At 41.2% G+C, this 27,400-nt stretch overlaps 1 protein-coding gene across 3 annotated transcripts in view; it reads right to left on the reverse strand.

Annotated features, from left to right (window-relative positions):
* The window catches only part of Mtfr1 (mitochondrial fission regulator 1), a 35,487-nt gene extending 8,963 nt beyond the window's left edge, over positions 1 to 26,524 (reverse strand). The window contains exons 1-4 of one of the 3 annotated variants that reach the window (XM_021158652.3): positions 26,453 to 26,524; positions 12,677 to 12,818; positions 5,104 to 5,202; positions 78 to 193 (exon numbers count right to left, since the gene is read on the reverse strand). In XM_021158652.3, the coding sequence (XP_021014311.1) occupies positions 78 to 193; positions 5,104 to 5,202; positions 12,677 to 12,742 (281 nt within the window). In that variant the 5' untranslated portion in view covers positions 12,743 to 12,818; positions 26,453 to 26,524. Of the gene's footprint in view, positions 1 to 77; positions 194 to 5,103; positions 5,203 to 12,676; positions 12,819 to 25,568; positions 25,663 to 26,292; positions 26,416 to 26,452 lie in introns of those variants that run through there. The other 2 variants (XM_021158653.3, XM_021158651.2) reach the window with 2 other exon arrangements.
* Between the last annotated feature and the right edge of the window lie 876 nt (positions 26,525 to 27,400).

Consider the following 27,400-nt stretch of genomic DNA (forward strand, 5'->3'; position numbering starts at 1 on the left):
TCAGGCTCTAAAGTATTCCAATGCATCCTTGAAAGCAGCAGACACTGAATCTCAGCCCCATAGCCTTCCAAACTAACCTGAGTCTTATTGAGCACTCTCCTTCTTCAGTGGCTACCAATCCAACATCAGCAAAAGATGCCACCACATCCTCTCCTGAGTGTGTGGGACTCCATTCTGTTGCATGGCTGGTAAGCTGGAAGTTACAAAGAGAGAAAGTCCTTTATCTGTAAAATTCAACATAAAATTAAAAACCAAAGAGATAGCATCAGGCTGGTGCTAACACCTCATGAGTGGTGCAGTAGCTCTATGGCAGGCCTCCATATGCTACTGAGGCCTGGTTCACAACCTCAGGATTTTAACTTAATGTTAACCCATTTCTACATCATGATTCTTATATTTTTTTCATCTAAAATCATAACAAAAAAATAGATTCTAAGTATTAAAAACCACTGACTTGGGGCTAGGAATGTAGCTTAGTGATAAGATACTTGGCTAGCATGCTTAAGGCACTGTGCTCTCTAACACCCAAAACAAACAAACAAGATACCACTTTTTCCTGAAATAAATGTGGAGGACACCAAGTCAACAAAGTCACCACTCAATGTGATAAATGACTATAAGACTGTAGTAATGCTGATAGTTAATACTGTCAAGTCCCGCTGTGGCAAACGACTGTAAGGCACTATCGATGGTGACTGCTAATACTCTTGAGGTAACGACTATGAAGCTCCAATGACAGTGGTGATGCATATTCTTATCAACCAGACTGCTTTTAAGATCACCCAGAACACTCAGGGGGCAGAAGCAGGTGAACCTCAGTGAATTCAGGGTCAACCTCAAGTGCAAAGTCAGTTTCAGGCCATCTAGGAATACAGTATGGTCCTGTCTTAAACGAAAGCCAGAAGACATGCTTCCTGGTCTGAGGAGGAAAGACCTAACCTGCATGTGATAAGAAGGAAGTTGACTGAGTACCAGCAAGTTTTTCTCTGCTTCTGACTGCAGACAGGGGCCAGTCACTTGACCTCCCACCATTATGCCTTCCCCAACAGGACCAACTGCCCCCTCTGTGTACAAAAACGCACCCTTTCTTCCTTAAGTTACTTGGTTAGGAATGAAGAAAGCAACTTGTGTTATACTGTATGCATATGTTGTTACAATATGATAAGGTTGAAAGAATTTTTTAAATGCCTTAAATCTCAACTTTTACTTGAATATTAAATAGCAAAGTATTAAAAGTTTTAGCACTATTAAAAAACAGTTAAGGGGGCTGGTGAGATGGCTCAGTGGGTAAGAGCACCCAACTGTTCTTTCGAAGGTCCAGAGTTCAAATCCCAGCAACCACATGGTGGCTCACAACCATCCGTAACGAGATCTGACTCCCTCTTCTGGAGTGTCTGAAGACAGCTACAGTGTACTTACATATAATAAATAAATAAATCTTAAAAACAACAACAACAAAAAAAAAAAAAAAAACAGTTAAGAAGCAAAATTCTCTAGCTAAACTTAAACATATGAAGGAAAATTATCTTGAAAGAAATACTAAAGAGTATACTAAAATGTACCTGAGAGAGAAAACAATTTAACTGTATTAGTTTAGGCTACATGTCAGGTGTCAGAGTCAGAAGGTCGATGACTAACAATCTGCATATAAAGTTTACAAATGAACTTCCTAAACGTGAAGTCTGGAGGGGTTGCAGAGCTAGCTCAGTTGTAGAGTATTTGCCAAGCATGCAAAACACCTAAGTTCAGTCCCCAGTTCATGAAAAGGAAGAGAGGAAATAATTAAAGAAACAAACACAACAACTCACTTTTGAATTGAATAAAAAGAAGCAAAAAAGACCAGAGAGACTGACTCCCTGACCCACTCATCAGACATGCTACGCTGGGGAACTCGTCCAGCATTCAGACCAGCTGCCTGTAAACTCAGGACTCCACACATTAGACTGTGGAAGTCTGTCCTTAGCAGCACTTTATTTTGGAGGAAACCTAAAACTTCTGTAATTTTTATGGAAGAGTATAATGTCTTAATTTGAAAAGTTGATTTCATCTGATATCTGCTTAACTTCTGCCCAGGTTGTACCTGCCTAGCAGTAGCAGCAGGAAACCCAGAGCATGGCAGAGAGGTGGAGGTAAGAGGGTCAGAAAGTCAGAGTCCACTCAATTACATACAGCATCAGAGTCTGAGAAATGGGACATTACCTCAAAAACGAAAAGGAAAAAGGGCAGTAAAGCAGACCCAATTCAGGGCATGGTGGTACATGCCTGTTCTGACACTGCAACCCAGCAGTAGGAGATCAGGAGGCCTCAAGTCCAGTCTTGGCTATACAGTCAGACCTTGTTTCAGAGAATGGGGTGGGGGTGGGGGACTGTCCACACTTAATTTTCCAGATTTTATAAATGACAATAATTACGGATCAAACACTGTTTTTAATTTTACATCTCAGTTTAAACCCTGGGATTCACTCGTATTGTGGAAAGGACTCCTGAACGTTGTCCTCTGACCTCCACACGTTTTCTAGGGAACATGCACGGTGTGTGCACACAAACAAATAAATAGAATTTTCAAGTACAAAAGTGGCTGGAGCTACAGCTCAGAGGTAAAGAGCACTGGATGTTCTCCCCAGGACATGGTTTCCGTTCCCAGCATTCTCATGGTAGTTCATAACCATCCCTCTAGCTCTGCTTCCAGGGGACTGGATGCCTAGCCTAGCCTCTGTGGTACACAGAGCAGGCAAAACACCCACACACATATAATAAAAATATGTAAGTCTTTTGCTAGGTGATGGTGGTTGTACACTCCTTTAATCCCAGCATATGAGCAGCCGAGTCTGCAGAATGAGTTCCAAGATAGCCAGGGCTGTTACACAGAGAAACCCTGTCTCAAAAAGCAGAGCAAAATAAAAGTGTAGAAGCAGAAAACTAAAAATATAATACCTTCTGGGTGTTAGTTTACAGTCTTACCTAAATATTAATTATGCTCCAAAACTATACCATGTATACGAATACATGACATAAGACCAGAGAAGAAATGGCAACACAGCTGTCAAGATCTGTCTCTACCACACAAGCTCTTCCCCTACTTAAGCCTAATTCAGTTAAGAGACAAAGGAAAATGGAACCCAAAGGAACTTTTTAAAAGGCCGATTCATCTACGACTTGAAAAGAGCATGCCCTGAGTGATGTAAGCCAGGAATGGGAAAGGCAGACTCCAAGACAACTCAAAGTACAAGTCAAGGTGAAGTGCATGCTGGCAGGGTAGCGAGGCCAAGTTCTTCAAGCATGATGAAGACTTCACTGCCATGGGCATGCACGGATGACCATGAGCATGCACGGCTGAGACATGATGTCTGAAAACAAAGGACTTACTGTTAATTTGTAGGAAGGTCCTGCCCTGTTAAAGCTACTGTTAGCAGAAAAGATTAGAGTGAAAACACAAAAAATGGAGAGTAAGCACTATAGTTTTAAGTCTTTAAGAAATTAAAAACCAGTAACCCAAAACTCAGTAATATATTAGAATCTTACCACAACACTCTTGACTAATTTATAATATTCTGATAAACTACCCTGAGAAAATGGACTTCAACAAAAGGCTTAATAGCCATATAAATACCAAAAAACACATCAAGCTTGGGTCACTTGCTCTAAACTGGCTTATGCATTTACATATAACATGTCCACACCCACCATATGCTTCACCCAGTCATCTCTAGATTACTTACACACTGAAAATCTGCGTATGCTCCATATACATCTTCCCCCAGACATTTCTGATGGTAACCCTAACCCTAACCCTGTGCTCATTAACATATTTGCTTCTTTACAATCTCTCTAGGAAAATACCAGCACCTAGCAAAAAGCATAAACCTCAAGTTTATTTGTTAAGGAAAAATGGGCCATTTTAAGTGGGCATTTTGCTACCAGATGTGTGGGTTCCTGTAGTAGAAACATAAACTCATTACTTGCATTGCCATATAACTATTCCAATTCCAAAAACCACCCTGAAAATTCAAGAAAGCAGTCTGGTACAAAATTACCACAAAGAATTGTCAAGATTGAGTTACCCACAGGCCTATGAGTTGCACAAGGTAGAATTCACTGTACTAACCACCCTGCCATCAACTCCTATCCAAGCTATTGTAAATTATGTTAGTATCTGTGATCACCTGTATGTATATGCTCTTCAATTTAAGACATAAAAATGCCCACTTGCATTGCAGGGTGTTTATTTCCTTTTTAGTTATGGAAACAATGTATCATTCATTATGTAGCCTGAGCTAGCTTGAAAGTCCGGATCCTGCCTCAGACTCTAAGGTGCTGGGATACAGTGTGTAGATTCCCAGCTCTTCCTGTTTTCATTTCAAACAACTAAGAAAACCCTAACAACAAAACCTTCAAAGTTCTTTCCCTAGCCCTTCCTTCTCAGTGATGAACTGGCAGGATTACTGCCGGAAGGAAATGCTTACTTTCTCTTCACAATTATTTAATTACTTATTTACTCTGTGTGTGTGTGTGTGTGTGTGTGTGTGTGTGTGCGCGCCCATGTCACTTGAGTGGGCAAATTGGAGGACAACTAAAAAAGCCACTTTTCTCCTTTCACCATGTGGGTCCCAGGGATCAAAGTCCTCATGCTTTGCATCTTGCTCTCCCCAAGAAACATTTTTTAAGTACAAAAGGTACAGCTAAATGTTAGAATATTTGCCTAGTATACATAAGAACCTCAGGTCAACCCTAACCACCACAAAACCAAAGCAATAACAAAAAAAGGGCTTCTTTAGGATCAGAAGAGCTAAACGAGGCATATTAAATAACAATCCAAAGGCCAAGCAGGTTCAAGGTCACCTGGGAATTAACCACTGTCTCATCCTAGGCTTCCCAAGCTTGCTCTAGGCGTTTTCAGGGAGGATCAATGTTGAGGATCTGGAATAATCACTTCAGAGCAATTAAAATTAGAAAGACCTTGCTTGCCTGCTAATCTGCTCTATTTCAGTGTTATTAATAGGAGAAAGCCTCAAAAACAATTCAGTATTTCTAAAAACGCCATGCCTAGTCACATTTCTAAGGCACATATTACCGTTTAAATATGAAAAACAAAAAACCCAATACCTGAAATTGAACTCTTGGACACTGAATCAGAGATAAGTTGGTACCAATTTTCCTTACGATACTTCGAGATGAACCATATGGTTTTCCAGACCATAGTACCTAAGGAAACAGGGAAAAACCAAACGATTACAAATTTCTTAAATTGTTAATAAAATACATGAGCCTACTAAGTGAATGCTAACACAGTAATCACAGTTTTGTAATGATCTAAATATTCTAGTAAATAAGCTAGTATTTCTCAATTCAGAAATGAAAGGATGGACAGACAGACAGTCGGTTGGTATTACAGTGAAAAACCTTCATATAAGATATTATGTAAAAATTTAGACTAGTATCTAGCATATTTTTATTTTGTGTGTGTGTGTGTGTGTGTATGTACATGTGTGTGTGCATACACACACACAAACACACACACACATACACACATGCTGGCTTATATATAAAGGTCAAAGAACACCTCTGTGAAGTCTATTTTCTTCTGCCATATTCCCTGAGTTCTGGGGATCAAGCTCAGGTTGCCCACCTTGTGCAGCAAGCCATCTCGGCAGCACCAATATCCTCTAGTATTTAAATAATACTGTTTGGGGAATACAAATATTTTCTTACAATTCTACACAAGAAATGCTCTGTACCTATTCTACTATATTTTCAGTTTTAGAATTTTAAAAACGTAAGAATTTGGAAATATGAGCCACTTTGGCTATGGTAATTTTTCAAATTAAATCCAAAATCTATATGAAGCTTGAGGAGTGGTTTTGTGTCATGAATATTATTTTTTACTACACAAAGGTGACTTCTCCTGCTTTTGTGAGATAAATCCAGTCCTACTTGTCCTGCTTAAAGGGCCTTGTCTTTAAATCTTATAAACTGCTATGTGTATTAGTAGCTGCCACACTGAGACTCCCCGCCACCCCCAGTGAGATCATACACAGTGCACTAGACGATTTCTAAAAGCTCACGACATAACTCCAGCCATAAAAGTTAAGTTACTGGAGATTTCAGCTGGAATCTTACCCTTCTAACCCAGAAAACTCTACCCATGTTGAGTACTACATCTGAAAGCCTAGCCAGAGAGATAAAGAACAGTTTTAAAAGAAAAAAATCGTAATTCAAATTTTCATATTTAATTATCTCTTAGTACTAAATAAACACCAATCAGATAAAAATGGACATAGTTCCCTGCTTAAGGTCAGCCAAATTCTAACTTAAAGAATGAAATTATGCTACTGTATTAATGTAATTATGAATACTAATTAACCTAATGGAAACTTTATGACCAACAGTTAGTTCCCATTTCTTGTGGTAGATATAACACTTACCAAAACTAGACCATATACCATTCTCAAAGCATACAGTATATGAAACACTCATAGAAATAGCTTTAATTCTCAAATTTAGTAACTAAATCCAATTTAGAATACTATTATATATGTAGTCAGAGGGAAGTTTGTGGGGGTACATATGGTACCCACCCCCACCTCAGGCCACCTCAACCTTTTAAAAGTTTTTCTATCATCTATGGTCCTGGTTTTACTGACTTTATCTGGAAGAATTCCAGAAAATTCTATGACAGCCAACAAAACCCTTTGTTGTTGTTTTCTTCTTACAAAGAAAAAAAAAATCTTTGTAAGTAAATAAACTGACAGCACAATTTTGGAAAGTTGGAACAGAAGACAGATTAAATATTAAAAAGTGAATGAAGTTATACAAAGAATTTATAAGGCAAAGTTACCCTAGTTTACAGAAAACATGAATAGCACCAACAATGATACAGAGGACGATCAGCAGTCCTCATTACATGAGGACGAGGGGGAACTTCCAACGGAAAAGTGGTTCTCACAGTTCAGAGCAACAAAAAAGAATCACCAGCCAAGAAAGAATATGGGAAAGTCATTATAGAACACAATCTTTAAGCTTTTTACCTTATACATTTTAATATAAGGTCTTGATCTTTAAAATAAAACCCATACGGCAATCGTAACTACAGCACTCGGTCATTTCTTTTCCAATCTCCCATTTAGTCACAAGCCAAAGCTCTACTGTGATGTAGGAAACTCGGAATGCTATGTGTACCAATTACCTAGTCTGCAGTGAACCTCCACCTCTCTAGGAAACAAAGTCCTGCCCAAGGAGGAAGAAAGATCATAAAGAAAACCTCGAAAAGGACCAGCCCAGATCAGGGCCAATGCTTCTGCCGGCTTCCAGCGACCCTCACTAGTCTTCCCATCTGTTAACATCAGCAGGAAAAAAGGCCAGGTGCCTTCAGGGAGGGAAGTGGCCAGTGATTCAGCTTCTAATTATAAGGAATAAGTAAACTGTTTAGGCCTTGCCTACAAAGTTAGAACCGACTGCTTTCTTTGTGTCATTACATTTTTAAACATACACAGTAAACTAACATAATGTTGCTCTTCAGATCCCTGTGAACTAACTGCCCAGTACTTAGTATGAAACCAAGAATACAAAGCAAGGGACCATGTAATAACGACTGGACTATTTAAAAAGAAGCGTCACAGCCTCCATTAAATGGTAAGGAATAAGAGGAAACAACAGCTAGCTTCCAGGAAGTCTAATGTGAGGTCCGGATACTTGATTCTGTCTCCCCACCACCACCCCCTTTTAAATACAGCACTCACAGTGGGAAGAAATTGTAAATGGCTCAGAAGAAACAGTGAACAGATGGTACTGAAAAGTCACCGTCTGTGCCCTGGGAGGCTGCGTGACCTGAGTGTGCCTCCGACCCTGACTTATGGCTGAACTGTGCTTCCCAGTATACTAGTCTAGAGAAGGGCAGACTCTCTAAAGAGAAACTGCCATCCAATTTTTCTCGGATGAAAGGGTAGGCAGAAAGAAAACTGTCATTACTAAAACATTTGATCTAATTAATAAGACAATTCCCTTCTGAAAGAAGTGAATACATTGCTTTATCTACAAAAACTGCTTATAAATAATCAACAATGTCTGTGTATTTGTGCATGCCTGTGTTTAGGAATGACAGTCTACAACATTTAGTAACAGGGTTTGAAAGTGATGACAGCAAGGAAAGACAAGAGAAAAGCAATTTGTTCTCTTTCGTGTTGTGAAATGCTATTGTAGAAGTGTTGACGTGTGAAGCTGTCATCTGTCCCTGCTCAATATAGGAACCCACTAGAAACTATATTATTTGAAAAAAAATAGTCAAACAATAAGCTTCATTCTAATATTTTCTTCAATCTACATGATAAAGTTTCATATCCCTGAAATTATTTGTAAATTAACATGTGCATGTAACATTGGGGGAGATGGTAAAATACAAACCATTAATCAGAGGTTTTAAGGAGAGTGAACAAATACAAATTCCTAATTCCAAAGGAGCCAAGAAAAATTTAAAAACATGCTGGTATGCAACCACCCAGATACACACACCAAATACAATAGTAGAATCCCTAACCAAAGAGTAATTTCTCTCGTTTATACGCTTCCTCCAAAGCACAAACTGGTAACATAGGAATATTTGAGGTGTATGAATAGATTGCTAATACAATTCCCATATTGCCTGTAACTTTTCAAATATAAATTGCTGGGACCAGTTGCAGTCATGTTCTAACACCGTCACTCTGGAAACTGAGACGGGGGAATCTTGAGTTCATGTCCAGTGTGGGCTACATATAAGACTGTCTCCAAAAAAGTCTAATGATAAACATAAATTTTGAAATTTTTCCTTAAGGATAAACATATAGGATAGAGAAAGAATTCAAACATCATAAAGATGTTTTAAGTACAAACAAATGTTGCAAGTGTGGCTGGTGAGATGGCTCAGTCTGTGACCTGAGTTCAATACCAGAGACCACCCTATGGACGAAGAGAGCCGACTGGGTGTGTCTTTTCCTCTAAGTTAAGTGTACTTGTTGAGGGAGTAAGTAGAAAGATGGTTCAGCAGTTAACAGTACTAGCTATTCTTCCAGGGGACCTAGGTTTAATTCCCATCCCTCCCATGCAGCCCCACAAACAATGGTCTCTAACTCCAGTTCCAAGGGATCTGGTTCCCTCTTCTGGTCTCCTTGGCACCAAGCACAAAGTGATACATATACAGACACATATATTCAGGGAAAAAATCCATACACACAAAATATTACCAAAAAAAAAAAAAAAAAAAAGTTGAGCCAGGCACTATGGCACACACCTCTTAATCCCAGTCAAGAGGTAGATCTCCGTAAACTGTAGGCTAGTCTGGTCTACACAGATCCAAGATCTCCGTAAACTGTAGGCTAGTCTGGTCTACACAGATCCAAGATCTCCGTAAACTGTAGGCTAGTCTGGTCTACATAGATCCAAGATCTCCGTAAACTGTAGGCTAGTCTGGTCTACATAGATCCAAGATCTCCGTAAACTGTAGGCTAGTCTGGTCTACACAGATCCAAGATCTCCGTAAACTGTAGGCTAGTCTGGTCTACATAGATCCAAGATCTCCGTAAACTGTAGGCTAGTCTGGTCTACATAGTTCCAAGATCTCCGTAAACTGTAGGCTAGTCTGGTCTACATAGATCCAAGATCTCCGTAAACTGTAGGCTAGTCTGGTCTACATAGATCCAAGATCTCCGTAAACTGTAGGCTAGTCTGGTCTACATAGATCCAAGATCTCCGTAAACTGTAGGCTAGTCTGGTCTACATAGATCCAAGATCTCCGTAAACTGTAGGCTAGTCTGGTCTACACAGATCCAAGATCTCCGTAAACTGTAGGCTAGTCTGGTCTACATAGATCCAAGATCTCCGTAAACTGTAGGCTAGTCTGGTCTACATAGATCCAAGATCTCCGTAAACTGTAGGCTAGTCTGGTCTACATAGTTCCAAGATCTCCGTAAACTGTAGGCTAGTCTGGTCTACATAGATCCAAGATCTCCGTAAACTGTAGGCTAGTCTGGTCTACATAGTTCCAAGATCTCCGTAAACTGTAGGCTAGTCTGGTCTACATAGATCCAAGATCTCCGTAAACTGTAGGCTAGTCTGGTCTACATAGATCCAAGATCTCCGTAAACTGTAGGCTAGTCTGGTCTACATAGATCCAAGATCTCCGTAAACTGTAGGCTAGTCTGGTCTACATAGATCCAAGATCTCCGTAAACTGTAGGCTAGTCTGGTCTACATAGATCCAAGATCTCCGTAAACTGTAGGCTAGTCTGGTCTACATAGATCCAAGATCTCCGTAAACTGTAGGCTAGTCTGGTCTACATAGATCCAAGATCTCCGTAAACTGTAGGCTAGTCTGGTCTACATAGATCCAAGATCTCCGTAAACTGTAGGCTAGTCTGGTCTACATAGTTCCAAGATCTCCGTAAACTGTAGGCTAGTCTGGTCTACATAGATCCAAGATCTCCGTAAACTGTAGGCTAGTCTGGTCTACATAGTTCCAAGATCTCCGTAAACTGTAGGCTAGTCTGGTCTACATAGATCCAAGATCTCCGTAAACTGTAGGCTAGTCTGGTCTACATAGATCCAAGATCTCCGTAAACTGTAGGCTAGTCTGGTCTACATAGATCCAAGATCTCCGTAAACTGTAGGCTAGTCTGGTCTACATAGATCCAAGATCTCCGTAAACTGTAGGCTAGTCTGGTCTACATAGATCCAAGATCTCCGTAAACTGTAGGCTAGTCTGGTCTACATAGATCCAAGATCTCCGTAAACTGTAGGCTAGTCTGGTCTACATAGATCCAAGACATCGGGACTTATATAGAGTGAGGCATTGTTTAAAGAAAAAAAGGAATCGAGGTGGAAGGCAGTGAGAAGACAGATACAGCAGAGCCTACAGCAGCATGAAGCCTTGGCTTTAAAAGCAGGATCTGCCAATTTATTATCTATAAACAAATCATATCCCTTACACTCCTACTTTCTCATTATAAAAGGCACTCTTATTTCATGAGTCTATGAGTATCAAGTGAGGTAAGGTATTCATAAGGGTTTCTTCCCTTTCTTTTAGAAGTACCAAAATACTCTAGGAAGAGGCAGGGCCGTCGACGCAGGCCTGCTCTCTGCCTCAGGTAACCAGACAAGGCCGCCGCCGAGCTAGGGAGCTCACTTTCTCCTCGGTGAGGGGTGCTCTGAATGTAAAAGCCCGTGCACAGCATGTTTAATCAATGTTACAGCACTGCTAATGTCTACTGTAAAACACACAGGTAAACCGCCTGGAACCCCCATTACTCGGGAGCTGCATGTTCAAAACCGGACTGAGCAACTTTGTGAGACAGTATTTTGTAACACCGGTTTTTTGTTTGTTTGTTTGTTTGTTTGTTTGTTTGTTTTAAAGGGATGGGGAGTGCTGGTGCAGTGACTCAACAATGGCTTGCCCAAGATTGTCGACTTGAGTTTGACCCCTGAAACCCACAAAAACAAAAAACAAAAAAAAAAACAGAAGGAGAGACCAGACCCACTAAGTTACCCTTTAACCTCTAACATGTGCCGTAGTATTCATCCACATACACATCATACACATGCACAACATGTTTTTTAAAAAGGAGCTGGGAGATGGAGATGTAGGTCAAAGGTTGAGCCATGCCTAGCATGTAGCAGGCCCTAGGTCCAATGTCCAATGTAGCAAATGAATACACAAACACACAACAGTCTACAGCCAGACACATGCACAGTGAATGTTTTAAAAAGCTGTCTGTTTTTTACAAATGGGGACGCAGATAAAAAAAGGTAAAGAGAAGAGTTTGGGCTTCTAGGACACTTTAAGCATATTATCAAGTTCATTTTCAGAATTTTCTCAAGTCCTTGAGAAAACACACAATGCATGGTAACCACCTGATCCCAGTTTCACTGTATGTGTGTCTGTCCCTTTTTTATCCCCTTGATGCCCCTAGCCATGTAGTCCACGGTTAACTATACTGGCAAGTATTCCTGTTCCTAGTCTAGGAATGAAAATATCTTGAGTTTGAAACCAGCCTGGCCTATACATTGACTTACAAGACAGCCTGCGATATACTGGGATCTTGAATATATTTTTAAAATTAATAAAATCATAATCTTCAAAATAAAATAAAAACACCAGGTGGTGGAGGCACACACCTTTAATGTCAGCACTTGAGAGGCAGAGACAGGTGGATCTCAGAGTTCGAGGATAGCCTGGTCTATGGAGAGAGTTCCAGGACATTCAGGGTTACAGAGAAATACTGTCTCAAAAAAACAAAAAATAAAAAGTAAGTAAAAACCTATGGCATAGAATTATATAATAGGCTAAATTTTCTCTGTAACTATTGTTACATTTTAGAAAATGTTTTAACATTTATTTATAATATTTAATATTAATTTTAAAACACTCAAAGTTACAAATTGTGAACAGTGATTTCTCTCTCTAGTGAAGCTTTTCTTCACTAAGGAATACACTGTTCTTCAGATCATCTAACTACAGTTTTAAGTTTTAAACATAACCTAAGAAGTCACTGTCTTGCTGTACTGGGAACAGACCCACTTGTGATTTAAACAGGAATCAAACCAGAGCATACAAACAATACACTGCAATGTTGTTAAAAGCTCTATCATTTCCTCAGAAACGCCCCAGCCATCTGCATTTGTGGAGTTTAGGATGGGCTGCTGAGACTCACCGACTGCATGCTGACCCCAACTCGCTGAAACCACATCCTCATCAGGCACTTAATCCAGCCCAGCATGGAGATGGCTGCGTCTTCCCAACCTGCAGGTCAAGAACTTCAGGCATCCATAGCAGCACATGGTCCATAGAGCACACTGAAAATGTCAATGCAAATAAACAATTCACAACTGGGCACTAAGATGAGATCATTTTTATTTAGAATCTCTATGTTTACATGTCTCACAAGTAAGTTTAAAATACCTTAAAACTTGGAGTGCAAATTAGAACAAACTACACATTCTCAGCTTGTTTATAAAGCAGCACACACCTATCACCCCAGCACTCAGAAGTCACAGGCAGGCAAACTCTTATGAGTTTCAGGCAGCCTTGTCCACATAGCTCCAGAATGGCCAGGGCTACAAAGAGACTATGTCTAAAATAAAATAAAAATGAATAAACAATAACAACATAGCCATGATACAAGCATATGTTGTAATGTGAAATCATGCAGCATGTCCAACACTAACCAGAACATACATGTCTTCATTACTTTATAAAAATGTCCGTGACTAGAGCTTAGATCAGATGCATTGTAGTATCATTGTAGTAGTATATCAATGCAGGTTATATGAACAAATCTTCTTAACTCAATAGGAATCTCAAATCAAAGACTCAAACTGTCAAAACAGCAGGGCAATGGTGGCTCATGTCTTTAATCCCAGCACTTGGGAGGCTGAGGCAGGCAGATTTCTGAGTTCGAGGCCAGCCTGGTCTACAGAATTCCAGGACAGCCCAGGCTACACAGAGAAACCCTGTCTCAAAAAACCGAAAAAACAAAACAAAACAAAAACCAAAAACTCTCAAAGGAGAGATGAGTGATTTTTTTTTTAATATATAAAGCAGTCAGTTGTGGTGAATCTCACATGCAATCCCAGCATTTGGACAGTCAGTTGTTCAAAACCACTCTAAACTACAAGAAATCTTGTCATGAAAACAAAACAAAACATTCATGAGTGTGGTAGCACTGAGGAGGCTGAGGCAGAGGGATCAGTTTATGTGGCAACCAAGGCCTACATAAGAATATACTGTCAGCAAATAAGACAAGTAACAGAATCCTACCACCATTTTTTAAAAAAATGATTAACTTCATAAAGTTATGTACAAAGTCACTCCTGTAAATGCTAACACTTCTGAGGCACAGGAAGAACTAAGAGCTTGCCGCTTAAACTACACAGCAAGATACCGTCTCTCAGTACAAATTGGCACATATCTTTTCCCCCCTCCGGTTTTTCAAGATAATGTTTCTTCCCTGTGTAGCCCTAGCTGTTCTGTCCTGGAACTCACTCTGTAGGCCAGGCTGGCCTTTAACTCATAAATCTGTCCCCTTACCTCCTACCCTCTACCTCTCCCAAGCCCCCAACTCCCCCATTCCCTACTCCCCAACCCCAGCTAATTTAATCCTTTTCCTTACAGGTTTGTCTCACAGTCTCAGGAATCCTACAATATGCAGGTTTTCTGCCTGGCTTCTTTCACCCTGTGTGACACTTAAGCTTCGTCCACACAAATCTTCTCAGGGTTAAAAGCTAAATTTTTTGTGGTGAATATTCTATTCTCTACAAGTATCATGATTTATTATTTATTCATCTAAGAAAGACATCTCGATTGCTTCTAAGCGTTAATTATAACAAATAGAAAACCCTATTTACGTATATATGTGACCACCTACTTATGGGGTGTCACAGGACAGTTTCAGGAGCCAACCCCTAAATGTTATCTATCCCCTTAATACACACGTTTCTTTCAATACAAGGTCAGCCCTTGGCCTGGAACTTAGCTGAGCTGGCTAGCAAGCCCCAGGGATCTATCTGCCTATCCCTCCTCAGGGTGCTCAGATAACAAGCATTCATTATCCACACTCAGTTTTTCAGTTGGGTTCTGGGGATTAAATTCAGGTCCCTGTGTTTATCAACTGACCTACCTCCCTAGCCCTGGGTTTTCTTGTTATGTGTTGTTGTTGTTGTTGTTGTTGTTGTTGTTTTTATTGCTTGCATTTGTTTTCAGACAGGGTATATTGTAATCCAAGCTAGCTTAACTCACTGCATAGACTTAAGTGACTTTGTATTTCTGATCCTGCCTGCCTCTGCATCTTGAGTTCAGTTTATAGGTATGTGCCACCAAACCCAGCCAGATTTCTTTATTCTTAATACTACATTGGTCAGGATTCTCAAGAAAATCAGAACCAATAGGTTATACTGGGATATAAAGAATTTTATGAAATACTGATTCATTCAACTATAGAGACTGAAAATGTCATGCCAAGTCAAAATGGGCAGTATAGGTGACATAATGACTGCCACTGTGCTCCAGGGAATATCCCAACTCCACACACTCAATTACTCACCATGGCGTTTTCCTAGGCCATGCTCACTGTTTAATGGAAAATTGGCAAGCCACTGCAATACTGCTGTTTCTACAGACTTCTCTAAACCAGTTCAGCTCACTATTACTTTAAATGTGTCAATGTTGTTCCCGCCAATTTCTCCCTTAAAACAAAACAAAGCCCTTGGGCTGGAGAGATGGCTCAGCAGGTTAGGAGCACTGTCTGCTCTTCCTGGAGGTCCAGAGTTCAATTCCCAGCAACCACATGGTGGCTCACAATCATCTGTAATGGGATCTGATGCCCTCTTCAGGTGTGTTTGAAGACAGCTACAGTGTACTCATCTCATATATATATATATATTCCCCCTTTTAAAAAGTCCTCAAACAGATAATGAAGCAAAGGAATGACCCCTTGGCTTTTTTATTTTTTATGCTTTGTATACAAGTCTTCCAGATGCATGTGGGAGCCTGAAGAAGGCCTGAAGATGGCACCAAACTCTCTGGAGCTATATTTGTATAGGAGTTTTTTAGCCTCCTACCATGGGTGCAGGAAACTGAAGTCAGGCCTCTGAAAAGCAGCAAGGGCACCTCCCAGCTGAGCTCTCTCCAACTCTGGCTCTGAACTTGTGATTCTCTTCTGCTACCTCACCAGCTGCTCCACACTCTTGATCACTTAGGACATGTAAGTCACTGCTGCTATTCAGCTGTGACCTTCACTGTTTCTACTCCAAGCCATTCCCTAAAAGTAATTCTGCACAGCATCAATGATGACGTTCAATACTTGAACGATTCTAACTTTCTCACAGATGCTGCCATTCTCAGAAAGACATAAACAGGTAAGACAAGCAAAAGGCACATGCTTGTCATCCCTAAATACAGAGGAGGGCAGAAGATCAGTTCAAGGTTTCCCTTGGCAGCACAGTGAGTCTAAGGTCAGCCTGTACTACATGAGACGTGGGCAGGTTAGCCTTGGTGTTTTGTCTCAAGAATGAGTCAGTGGCCAAGAGGGACCAGACCTTGGGTCTACTGCTTTAGCAACGTAATCTAACAGCTTTTGACAAAGGAGAAGGAAAGGGGGAAAGGGCAAAACCTATCACCATGTTTACCAAGCTTGAGCCTGCTAGAGCAGGCTTCATTGACTCTCTACAAAACCAGGCTGGCCTCCCAACTCAAGAGATCCACCTGCCTCAGCCTCCCAAGTGCTGGGATTAAAGGCGTCATAGTCACTCTGTGGCCAGCCTGGGCTACATGAGACCCTGCCTCAGAAAAAAGGGCAAAACTACACCACACCCAGCTAAAATACAGCCTCAGAACAAGTTACAAAACAGGATTTTTTTTTTTTTTTTTTTTTTTGCTGTATATACTCTGTACATACTCTGTAGTGCTTTTAAAGGTTATCCCGAGACCACAAACTATTACAAAATATTACGTGTATATAGTTTATATACTGACTTGAAGGTCCATTTACATTATTACAAACAACACTCTCTAAATATTATCATCTCATTTTTATGAAATTTCTCAACTTTTTATTTTTCTTATATACAGAAAGATATATATCAAACTATTAAAGCTGACAAGAGTGGACAGAGGCAATTTTCTTCCTTCTATAGTCTTTACTATTTAGTCGACGTTTGAAAGTATGTTTACTTTCTCACTTAAAACCAAAATTTAGGCAGAGACAGATCTCCATCTCTTCAAGTATGAGGCCAGCCTGTTCTAGAGATTGAGCTCCAGGCCAGCCAGGAGTACATAGCAAGAAATAATCTCAAATTGAAAACAACAAAAACACACAAAGCTTGGATCTGGTGGTGAACTCCCATAACAGCCCAGTTCTTACAAGATGAAGCTTGATAGATCAGGGATTCAGAGCTACCGTCAGCACTGAGGGCTGTGATAGTCACAAAACCCCAGAGTCAGTCCTTAGTGTCATCAGGAAGAAATCTAAAACCGCAGCAGAAGGGTAAATGTACCCAGGCTAGCTTTCACTCACATAATCCTGTCACCTTCTATCTACACATAGTTCTTTTTTTTTTTTAAACTAGTTTTCTTTTTTTTTTTTTTTAGTTTATTTATTTTATTTATGTAAGTACACTGTAGCTATCTTCAGACACACCAGAAGAGGGTCTCAGGTCTTATTACAGATGGTTGTGAGCCATCATGTGGTTGCTGGGAATTGAACTCAGGACCTGTGGAAGAGCAGTCAGTGCTCTCTGAGCCATCTCTCCAGCCCTAGACATAGTTCTTTTCTCCTCACAGTATGAAAGGTTTCACAACACAAGATGATCCTCTACCATGTAGCTGCATCCCTGGCGTACTCAGCAATCTTCTAACCAGTCTTCACCCTCATCCTTCTACCAAAGGCATCCAAGGGGCACGGGACTAACAGATGTCCTACTAATTTCAGTTATTTCTTCTTTGAACCTTTAGAATTTTATAAACCCAACTTCCAAGAATTTAATAAGCTTTTTATTTTACACAATTGTATGTATCCTTCTAACTGCCCCCTCTACACTCTCCAGACCAGCTGTTTCAAATTTACCTATGCTCTCTGCTACAGTTTGACTATGCCCTCCAATATTTTTGTATTTTGTTTTGCTTGATTCAAGCCTTTCTAATACAAGGTGTCTTGTAGCCCAGTTTGGCCTCATTCTCATTATGCTAGCAAAGATGGCTTTGACTTCCCTCTACTTCCTAAACAATAGAATTACAAGAGTCCTTGCTGCTCTTGCAAAGGACTCAAGTTCTTGAGTTCAGTTCTCAGTACCTACATGGCAGCTCTAAGAACCCTACCTATAACTCCAGTTCCACAGAGGACTGAGGCTTTTTTGGCCTCCGAAGGTACTGCATGAATGTGGTGTACATACAGGCACTCACGCACATAAAACAAGTATTTACGAACTTAAACAACTGTGATCCACTAGGCCTGGCTCCCCACAACAATGGGGCTTCTGAAAGAAACCTAATCCCCAAATAGTAATAATTCTAGGCTGGACAGAAAGACCGCCTTGAGTTCAATGCCACAATTGGCCCTACTGAGTTTATAAATAGTGTAGGCTACACACCAAGACCCAGTCTCAAACAAAACAAAGCAAAACAAAACAAGAGGTGATCTGAAGGTGCTGTCAGGTGGGCGAAGAGGGTGTGTTAGTGCAGTTAGCTTCTGACTAGGAGAACCAGTTCAACATCTTGTATGCATGCCATCTCCCCAGCTTCCCTCTCTCGCTTTTCCTTTCCCCAGCATGACTGTCCCAGGAGCAGGTGCCAAGGTGCTGCACTTCTTTCTCCAAAACAGCCACATAAATCTTTCCTGGATGTTCTGCTAAAACAGCAGAAAACGGACTATCTCTTGAATCCATCTTCCTCCTCCATTTCTCAGTAAATAAAGCAACACACTGATACCATCAGCTGAGTAAAAATCTCACAGTGCCCTGCCACATAATTATTTGTATTTGTGCAGCATTTACTATACCCTTGGTCTCTCCTGTCCCTCATTCCAAACAAATGGTCAGTCTCCTCTACCCTGTCACTTCTTACAACACCCTGCATCGCAAAGATCCTCTCTTCACCCTTATTACCTCTATCACTACGTCCTAGTTTCTCTTTCTCCCACCTGCATTTAAGACAAAATCTAAACTGAGCTTGAAAACTTTCCTCCCAAATCTGTTGTCCATATGTTCTTACTTGATAAAGTCACATCTCTATTACCAGTTATCCCATTGTTTTTCTTTTATTTTCTATAATCAAGTTGTCTTCACCAGAAACCTTATTCTTAGAAACCTTCAAAATCATAAATAGACAGGTATTCCCTTCTCCCATGACTGTTACCCTAATTTTTTTGATCTGGTCAGTTCTTTGTCATCCTCCACATACTTCACAATCTACATGTTGACACAGTCATTAAGGTAACTCCAAAGGTTCAATATACTCTTCATCTTCCAACCTGTAGTCAATATTCTACTTACCAACTATCTCCTATACTAATGTATTGTTTCAGCTTAGCTATGCCTCTTCTAAGAAGTCTTTCTTGATCAACCAGAATTAAGACCCTCCTGTGCTGCTGGGCAGTGATGGTGCTTGCCTTTAGTCCCAGCACATCAAGACAGCCAGGCCTACACTAAAAAACCCAGTCTTGAAAAACAAACAAAACACACACACACACACACACACACACACACAAAACAAAAACACCCTCCTGTGCATTTATTTCTCTGTACATTAGCATATTAAAATCACATGCCCAAATTGTTTTTGTTGTTCATTTGACTTAATCAATTTGGATAGACTTAATCAATTTGGATAGATACTATAGCTCAGCTTTTAGGACAGTGTGTAGTAGTTGCTCAACTGTTAAGTGGCTATCAAAACATATGTACTGGCCTACGTTTAATCCCAATGAGTGGGGGGTGGGAGGGTGAGACAGGGGAATCAAGAGTTCAAGGAAATGGAAACAAGATGGCTGAGGGGTAAAGGTGCCTGTTGTCATGCCTAAAGCCCCACACTGGACTCCCAAGACCCACACATGGAAGGGAAACATGTAATAAAAAAAGTTTTAAAAAGAATTCAAGACCAGCTTGGATTAGACAGGGAGACCTACACTCAAATACATACATACAAACATAAATACATATACACACATATACATATGTATACATATATATCTATATGACTTTTGCTTTTATGAGTTAAGTAATATTCAAACAAACTCTCCTCTCACTTAGAACAAGTAAATTAGGTGGAAAAAAAGAAAAAAGAAAACTGCCAAGCAGTGGTAACACACGCCTTTAATCCCAGCACTTGGGAGGCAGAGGCAAGCGGATTTCTGAGTTCAAGGCCAGCCTTGTCTACAGAGTGAGTTTCAGGACAGCCAGGGTTACACAGAGAAACCCTGTCTCAAAAACAAACAAACAAACAAAAAAAAAAAACAGAAAAATAAAACTGCTGACTCTGAAACCATCAAAGCCGATTAAGAACAGGAAGGATAACCAAGTCAAGAGCTGGTTTAGCCAAGCATAGAAGTAAATTCCTTTAATTTCTGCACCTCAGAGGTAGAAGCAGGAGGACTATGAGTTCATGGCCAACTTGGGCAATATATAAAAACATTTATATATATAAAATTTAAAAAAGGAAATAATAAATGAAAACGTTGGTTCTTTGAAGAGTCTATTAATTGTAAAAAAAAAAATATATATATATATAGTGCTCTGATGAAATTCATTAAGAAAAAAATAGAGAAACATATTCGCTCTATCAGGAATAATAAAAAAAGATACCAGTACATTTCCTACAGATAACAAGAGAACCATATAAAGAAGACAACTTTGGATGCAATAAATTTCTGTGAAACGTTTATAAATAAATAAATAAATAAATAAGAAGCCAAAACACTGAAACACTGAAAGCAGTTATAGTGGCTACCTTTGATTCAATCTGGGTAATTAATTGGGTGTTTTCTGATATGCAAACTTTCTTTTTTTTTTTTTTTTTTGAAGGTAAAAGATCCACTTTTGATCTAGATTTTGAGTCAGAAAGACACACTTTTTTTTTTTTTGGTTTTTTCGAGACAGGGTTTCTCTTTATAGCTCTGGCTGTCCTGGAGCTCACTTTGTAGACCAGGCTGGCCTCGAACTCAGAAATCCGCCTGCCTCTGCCTCCCGAGTGCTGGGATTAAAGGCGTGCGCCACCACGCCCGGCTCAAACTTTCTTTTCTTAACGTGGATGTCTATAACATGAATGTATGCTTTGTGATAGATTTATATATGTATGACTTATCAATGTATGTTATAATTCATGTGATGGCTAATTCCCATCCAGCTTGATTTTTCCCCATAGCATTGATACATACATACACATATTTGTCCATGTATGTAAATTTAAGTGTTCATGTATGATAGCTAATCTTGTCAACCTGAATATAACTGGAATCAACTAGAACCCAGGCAGCTGGGTACACCTGTGAAGGATTTTCTTGGTTGGTCATTTGAGGTGGACACCCACCCTGTCATGGTTTGAATATGCTTGGCCCAATGAGTGGAGTTATGGTCTTGTTCGAGTAAGTGTGTCCTAAGTCCCTCATCCTAGCTTCCTGGAAGTCAGCCTTCAGATGAAGATGTAGAACTCTCAGCTCCTCCTATACCATGTCTGCCTGGATGCTGCCATGTTCCTGCCTTGATGATAGTGGACTGAACCTCTGAACCTGTAAGCCAGCCTCAATTAAATGTTGTCCTTATAAAAGGTGCCTTGGTCATGGTGTCTGTTCACAGCAGTAAAACCCTAACTAAGACACACCCTAAATAGGCCACACCTTCTAGTGGCAGCCTACATAAAGGTAGAGAAAGAACTTTTTGCCTGTCTGCACTCACTCCTACTGTTCAGTTGCTGTTGCATTCCTTCATTGATGTTCTTTGGAATTCCAATGTAAACCAAAAGACTGTCACCTCTCTAGGGGCTGCTGGGAGACATCTAGTCTCATGGACTGAACAGTTCCTTGATGCTTCTATAAGGAGATATTGATTGTTGGACTAATGGGATCACAGCCACTCCAATTAACCCACATATATGCACTATCTATCAGTCTGTTCCTCTAGAGAACCCTGCATGACTAATACAATATATATATATATACACCTAAATATATAAATACAACCTGCTAGCCAGGCAGTGGTGGCACACATTTAATCCCAGCACTGAGGAGGCAGAGGCAAGCAGATCTCTGAGTTCAAAGACAGCCTGGTCTACAGAGTGAATTCTTGTCTTGAGAAAAAAAAAAAAAAACCACAGAAAAAAACAAAACCTGTTTCAATCTGCATGTTACTTGTATGTCTATAGTTTTAGGGCTGACTGTCTAGTCTTAGATAACCAATTATTGTGCTCTTCCCTGGCTGGATCTGACCTGAAAGCCTCCTTCCCTCAGGACTAGCATTCCCGGCACCAAACATGCCACACTAGCTTCCTAAGGAGAGAAGCAACCAAACACCTTACCCAGCTATGAACCACAACACTGACCAGTGTGGCAAGCTAACCTTATGATACAATAGTGATTCCCTTAGCAGTCACCAATAGCTCTCTTACTGGACACAAGATCTACTCAACAAGAGAAATCTTGAATGGTATGAGAAACCTAGCCAACTACCCAGGGCTGGTGAAATCATACAACCATTTTATTAAGCCAGCACAATCCTACAGCATAAACTACACTCTAAGTTATTTATGCTCATGCCTACAGATAAGTATAATTCTCATCCCTCACTAGCTCTGTTATTTAAGGCAGGGTTTCTCATAGGCCTGGGCTAATCAACGACCTAGGATAGGTGGCCTGTGAGCCCCCAGAATCCTCCTGTCTATCTCCTAGGAACTCAGATTTTAAGTGCAGGGCACCATGCCCCCCTTTTTACAAGGTTATAGGGATCATAGAAATAGCATTAAAATCGGCTGCAGATTGTTTCCAATGTGGTTGTTGAGGTTTGCTCTGTTGCTGTGTATTGCAATGTTACATTCTATACGAGGTCTCCGGTTTACAAGCTTTTGTTGTGCAAACCTTGTTCCTTGATTTATAACGATTGGTTAAATAAAATTGGGATTAGAGGTAGGTGGGTTTAGAGCGACCTGGCTGTAGGAGAGAAAAGAGGAGGAGGAAGAACAAGGGAAAACAGAAGCAGCCATGAGGGGAGAGGCACCATGAGCACATGGCCAGGAGAAACAGCAAGTATCTGGGGTCCACCACTGGGGAGGTAGCCGGCAGGCCTGCAGTTATAAGAGTAGATTAGGGGTCATGCCCCAGTAATTGTCAAAGCCAAATAAAAGAACTGTAGTCTGAATCCCATTTATTTACTGTAAGCTAGTCGGGGATAACCTTAAATTGGTTGTCCAACATTTATGTATGGATACATATGTAGAGCTAAGCATACTTTTTCCTGGAAACTTTGTGATGATGGTATACAGGCTAATTAACTAGGCTACTCTAACATATAAGAAACAAACTACTTTTATGGGAAGGGGTATAGCAAGCAGTTAGAGAGAGAACCAAGAGTAAATGAGAATAGAAATTAGAACCTATTTTAGAACACAATACATACTAACTCCTTGCATCAAAAAAGACAATCCACATTCCAGTGTCAAACACTGATGTAAAATCAAGAATAATCAAAGTAACAACTGATTAGCTGAAAGTTTCCTGTTTTTTGAGAATGAGTCTTCCTCTGCTTATGTTCCAAGTTTGCTGATCTTTTCCTCAACAGAGTGACCTTTTTTCTTTTGTTTGTTATTTAATTTTTATGTATAACTATTTTGCTTGCATATATATATATGTATATATATACATATATATATACTACATACTTGCCCAGAAGCCAGAAGACACTGGATCCCCTGGAATTGGCATTATAGACAGTTGTAAGCCATCATGTCAGTTCTAGGAACAGAAATGAGCTCTTACACAAGAAAGAGCAACAAGGGCTCTTAACTGCTAAGCCATGTCTCCAGACCCTGTTGTTTGAATGGCCTTAGAAGGCTGAGGTTGATGCTGCACACCTAGTATTTGGTGTCTGAGGAAGATCCCATAAGCTACGGAATTATTAGCTAGTTTGGCTACATGACCAGCTTAGCTATTTGTTAAGACTTATTTTATTTAGCCAATATATTTGTATTTGCCAATATACAGTATATTGACTGAGCACGCCAGTAATCTCAGCACTTGGGAGAGGAAGGTAGACCCCTCTGAATTCCACGCAAGCCTTTTCTACACAGCAAGGTCCATGAAAACTAGGGCTATACAATAGATCTTGTCTTAAAAGCTAAAAACAGGGGCTGGTGAGATGGCTCAGTGGGTAAGAGCACCCGACTGCTCTTCTGAAGGTCCAGAGTTCAAATCCCAGCAACCACATGGTGGCTCACAACCATCCGCAACGAGATCTGGCGCCCTCTTCTGGAGTGTCTGAAGTGTGACATATAATAAATAAAATCTTAAAAAAAAAAAAAAAAAGCTAAAAACAACAAAAAGGATGTACAGTTAGAGACCAGAAGAGAGCTTCCTGCCACTTAGAGCTGGAGTTATAGATGTGTGCCACAAGAGGGTACCCACAAACATTGCATACCCAGCTCTATAAGCAAGCCTAGCTCATCCTCCTCCACTGTCCATCAAATCCTATTTATACCCTCCAAACATCACGTGCCCTCTACAGGTCTTGAGCATGTGTGTCCATCTCAGCTGACATCACTCTGCCAATCAGCCCTACATCTGTGGATGCAGCAAGAAACTGCAACACACCACCACTATGGAGCATTTCTCTCTCTAGAGTCTGACAAATGCAGCTCAACTACAAAGATCAATACATGCATGTCATTAGCAAATAAATCTTTATCCCATGTCCTTTCACGTGCTTGCTTTAGTAGAACATCCTTTCGCCTATGTCCACTTCAGCTACATGTTCCTTCAGGTGTTTAGCCCAGCAAAACACCGTTCAACAGAGTTTCTAAAGAACCCTTAAGTTTCCACTTCAGTTACTAGACTTGCATTTCAATTCAAAGATTAGGGTATTGATAGAGAGTTAACTGCACATTTATAGTCAAACTTGGTTTTATATAATCGCAAACCCATTTCTATTACCTTCTTTTTAAAAATAATTTTTAACTTTTAAATGATTTTTGTGTATGTATAATATGTGATCAATATATGTGGACACAACTTACTTTCATGTAACAAGATAGTCAGTAAGTGTCACAACTTCCTTGACTAAGTCATTATAATGTAAAACAGCTACATACACTAGGAAAAGGTGACTGGAATTGGGTGTGGTGACTGAGGCAGGAGGTTTTAGGCAGCTCAACCTAATCTACATAGTGCATTCCACCCCAGCCTAGAATAAGGAAGACATAACTCTGTCTCAAAACCAAACCAAACAGAAAAGTGAACGCTAAATTCCCAAGTATCATGAAATACTCCTTAATTATTTTTTTCTGGATGTGGTGAAGCAAGCTTTAAATCCTGTAGTTGGGAGGTGGAGGGGGGGAGGATCCGAACTTCTATTGACCATCCTCAAGCACAAAACCAGGTTTAAGCCAGAAGAGGTTACATCAGACCATTCACAAAACAAACCATCAGGGGGAAAGAAAGGTTTGGTTAAGTTTGACTTCAGATCTCAAAGTTTCTGTAGTCTGGCTACACGCAAACTACGCACGCCTAGAAAGTTCAGAGCTGCCAGCCGAAAATGACAGAAAAGTAGGTCCAGGTAGAACAGGCTGAACGCCGTGGGCCGCCCCGTTCAGCCCGGATCCAGCGAGGGCACAACGCCGACTGCGGGGGATGGGAGCCAGGCCGGCGGCCCGCGGAGCTCAGCAGGCCAGGCGCGGGCGAGCCGGAGGGCTGCTCTCCGCTCCGGGCTTCCGCGGCCTCCCTCCCGCTCGCCGGCCTCCCGCGCCGCGCCCCGTCCACTCCCTTGTCCACAACACGGCCTCCCGCCACCGTTCCGCTCCGGGTGGTAGCCATTCCCCACCCCGCCAACCGCTTTTCTGTCCCGGGCCCCACTCACCTCGGCTGCGCAGCAGCCCTCACCTTCGTAGCTGCTCAGCCTTCCAGATTGGCTGTCCCAGGACCTTATGCCAATCAGCCAATCCCCGCCCCTGGCCCGGCCCAGGCTGACCAGTGAGCGGCTCGCTGCGGCCCGGGGGCGGGCTCAGCAGAGGCCGGCGGAAGGCGTGTCTGCTCCCCGGCCACGCCGGCTACCTGTCCCGGTCTCTGTGCGCACGCGCGGTGCCAGTAAGGGGCGTGTGCTTTCTAGAGTGCCGCGCTTTGTCTTGGGTGCTTCTGCCCCTGTTATTTTTGTTGGTAAACTTCGCCCCTTTTGGGTGTAGGAATACCCACATTCCGAGTGAAGTCTCAAGTGTGTGCCCGCTGAAAGGAGCTGGGTCCTTAGCCTAGCCTAGCCTATGTCGAAGCCCTTCTCATCCCACGCTCTGTGGGGACTTTGTCTGCCAGGGCGATCTGTTTCGGGCCTCACATCCCGGACCTATATTCTGGAGGAGTGAAAGGCGCTGCTCAGAGGGAGTGAAGACTTATCCTGCCATCAGTTCCCCCGCCTCAAAGTCTCCCTAATTGGTGTGCGTACTTTTTAATGAAGATTTCAGATAACCTAGTCATGAAAATACGATCAGTCTGTGTCAAGTTAGCTATAAACAGCACGGTGGTGTGTGTGGGTGCGATAAAACGTGAATATGGAGGGAAAGCCTATCAGTAATTCAAGAGGCCGCTCCTACCTGGGCGTGGCGGCTCCTGCTATGTAAAACGAGTAGTTTGAAGTTGGAGGCTGGAGGAGCCAGAGTTAAAGGCCAGCCTTGTCCAAAACAACCTGGAAGAGGGTGGGAGAGTTGAGGTGGGAAGTGGGCAGCAGCTGTTGCTACTTCCCTTCTCTCTTACCCTCTCATTGGAGCGCTGGTGTTCTTGCCCTGGATGGCCTAAATTCCTCCTGGCTACTGCTTTGGATTTCATCTAGAGCTTCAATTCAGTTACTCAGCAACGGCTCGTTGGGAGCCCATTATGACAGTACAAAGTTGGTGGGTTGGGTTTTTTGTTTTGTTTTTGGTTTTTTGTTGTTGTTGGGTTGGTTGGTTTGTTTGTTTGTTTTTTAAGCCTTGAACCACACCCCGAGTAAGCCTACCAAAAGGCAGGGAGATCAAAACAAGGTTAATTAATATGTGTGATCAAGTGTTATAATGTTTTAAGTGCAAAAGGGCCTGACAGGCTGTGACCAAGGCTGGGAGAGAGAAGCCTGAGAGAGCAGTTCAGGGAGGAGTGCTTGGTCTGAAGCCTGATGAAAAGACAAAAGCTGCTGACGACAGACCAGGGCGACCATTCCAATGATACTTGTAGGATTTACTGCTAAGCTATTAGTTGCTTCAGGATCCCTGGTCACCAGCTGTGTGACCCACAGGTGACTCTCAGCTGCCTGCCACCACATATGTGATTGTCTGTGTTTAAGAAGAAGGGTGTCTGATAGCACCTATCAGTTGGAGATGGCTTAAAACCTGTTTTTTGTTTTGTTTTGATTTTATTTTTTTCTTTACAACTTCCCACCTTGCTTTACCCTCAAGTGCCCTGGAGTGGCCCTGAACTTTTTGACAATCTATATGAAGATGCAGTGACTTAAACCTGAGTAATTTTATCACAAATTATTGTTCTCCCAGTAATGGAGTCATTTCTAAGAATTCTGACCAAGCTGTGTGCCATCTCATTCAATACTATAACACAAAGAGCCTATCAACATGGTGCCTGGTACCAAACCCTGGTGAAGGAAAAAGAGAGTTTGAAATACATCAGCCAGGATCTAATCGATGAAAGACCTGCAGTCACTATGCTTTTGAACTT

This window comes from Mus caroli, unplaced genomic scaffold (assembly GCF_978045245.1).
Source record: "Mus caroli unplaced genomic scaffold, Mus_caroli_1 scaffold_3, whole genome shotgun sequence".
NCBI lineage: Eukaryota > Metazoa > Chordata > Mammalia > Rodentia > Muridae > Mus > Mus caroli.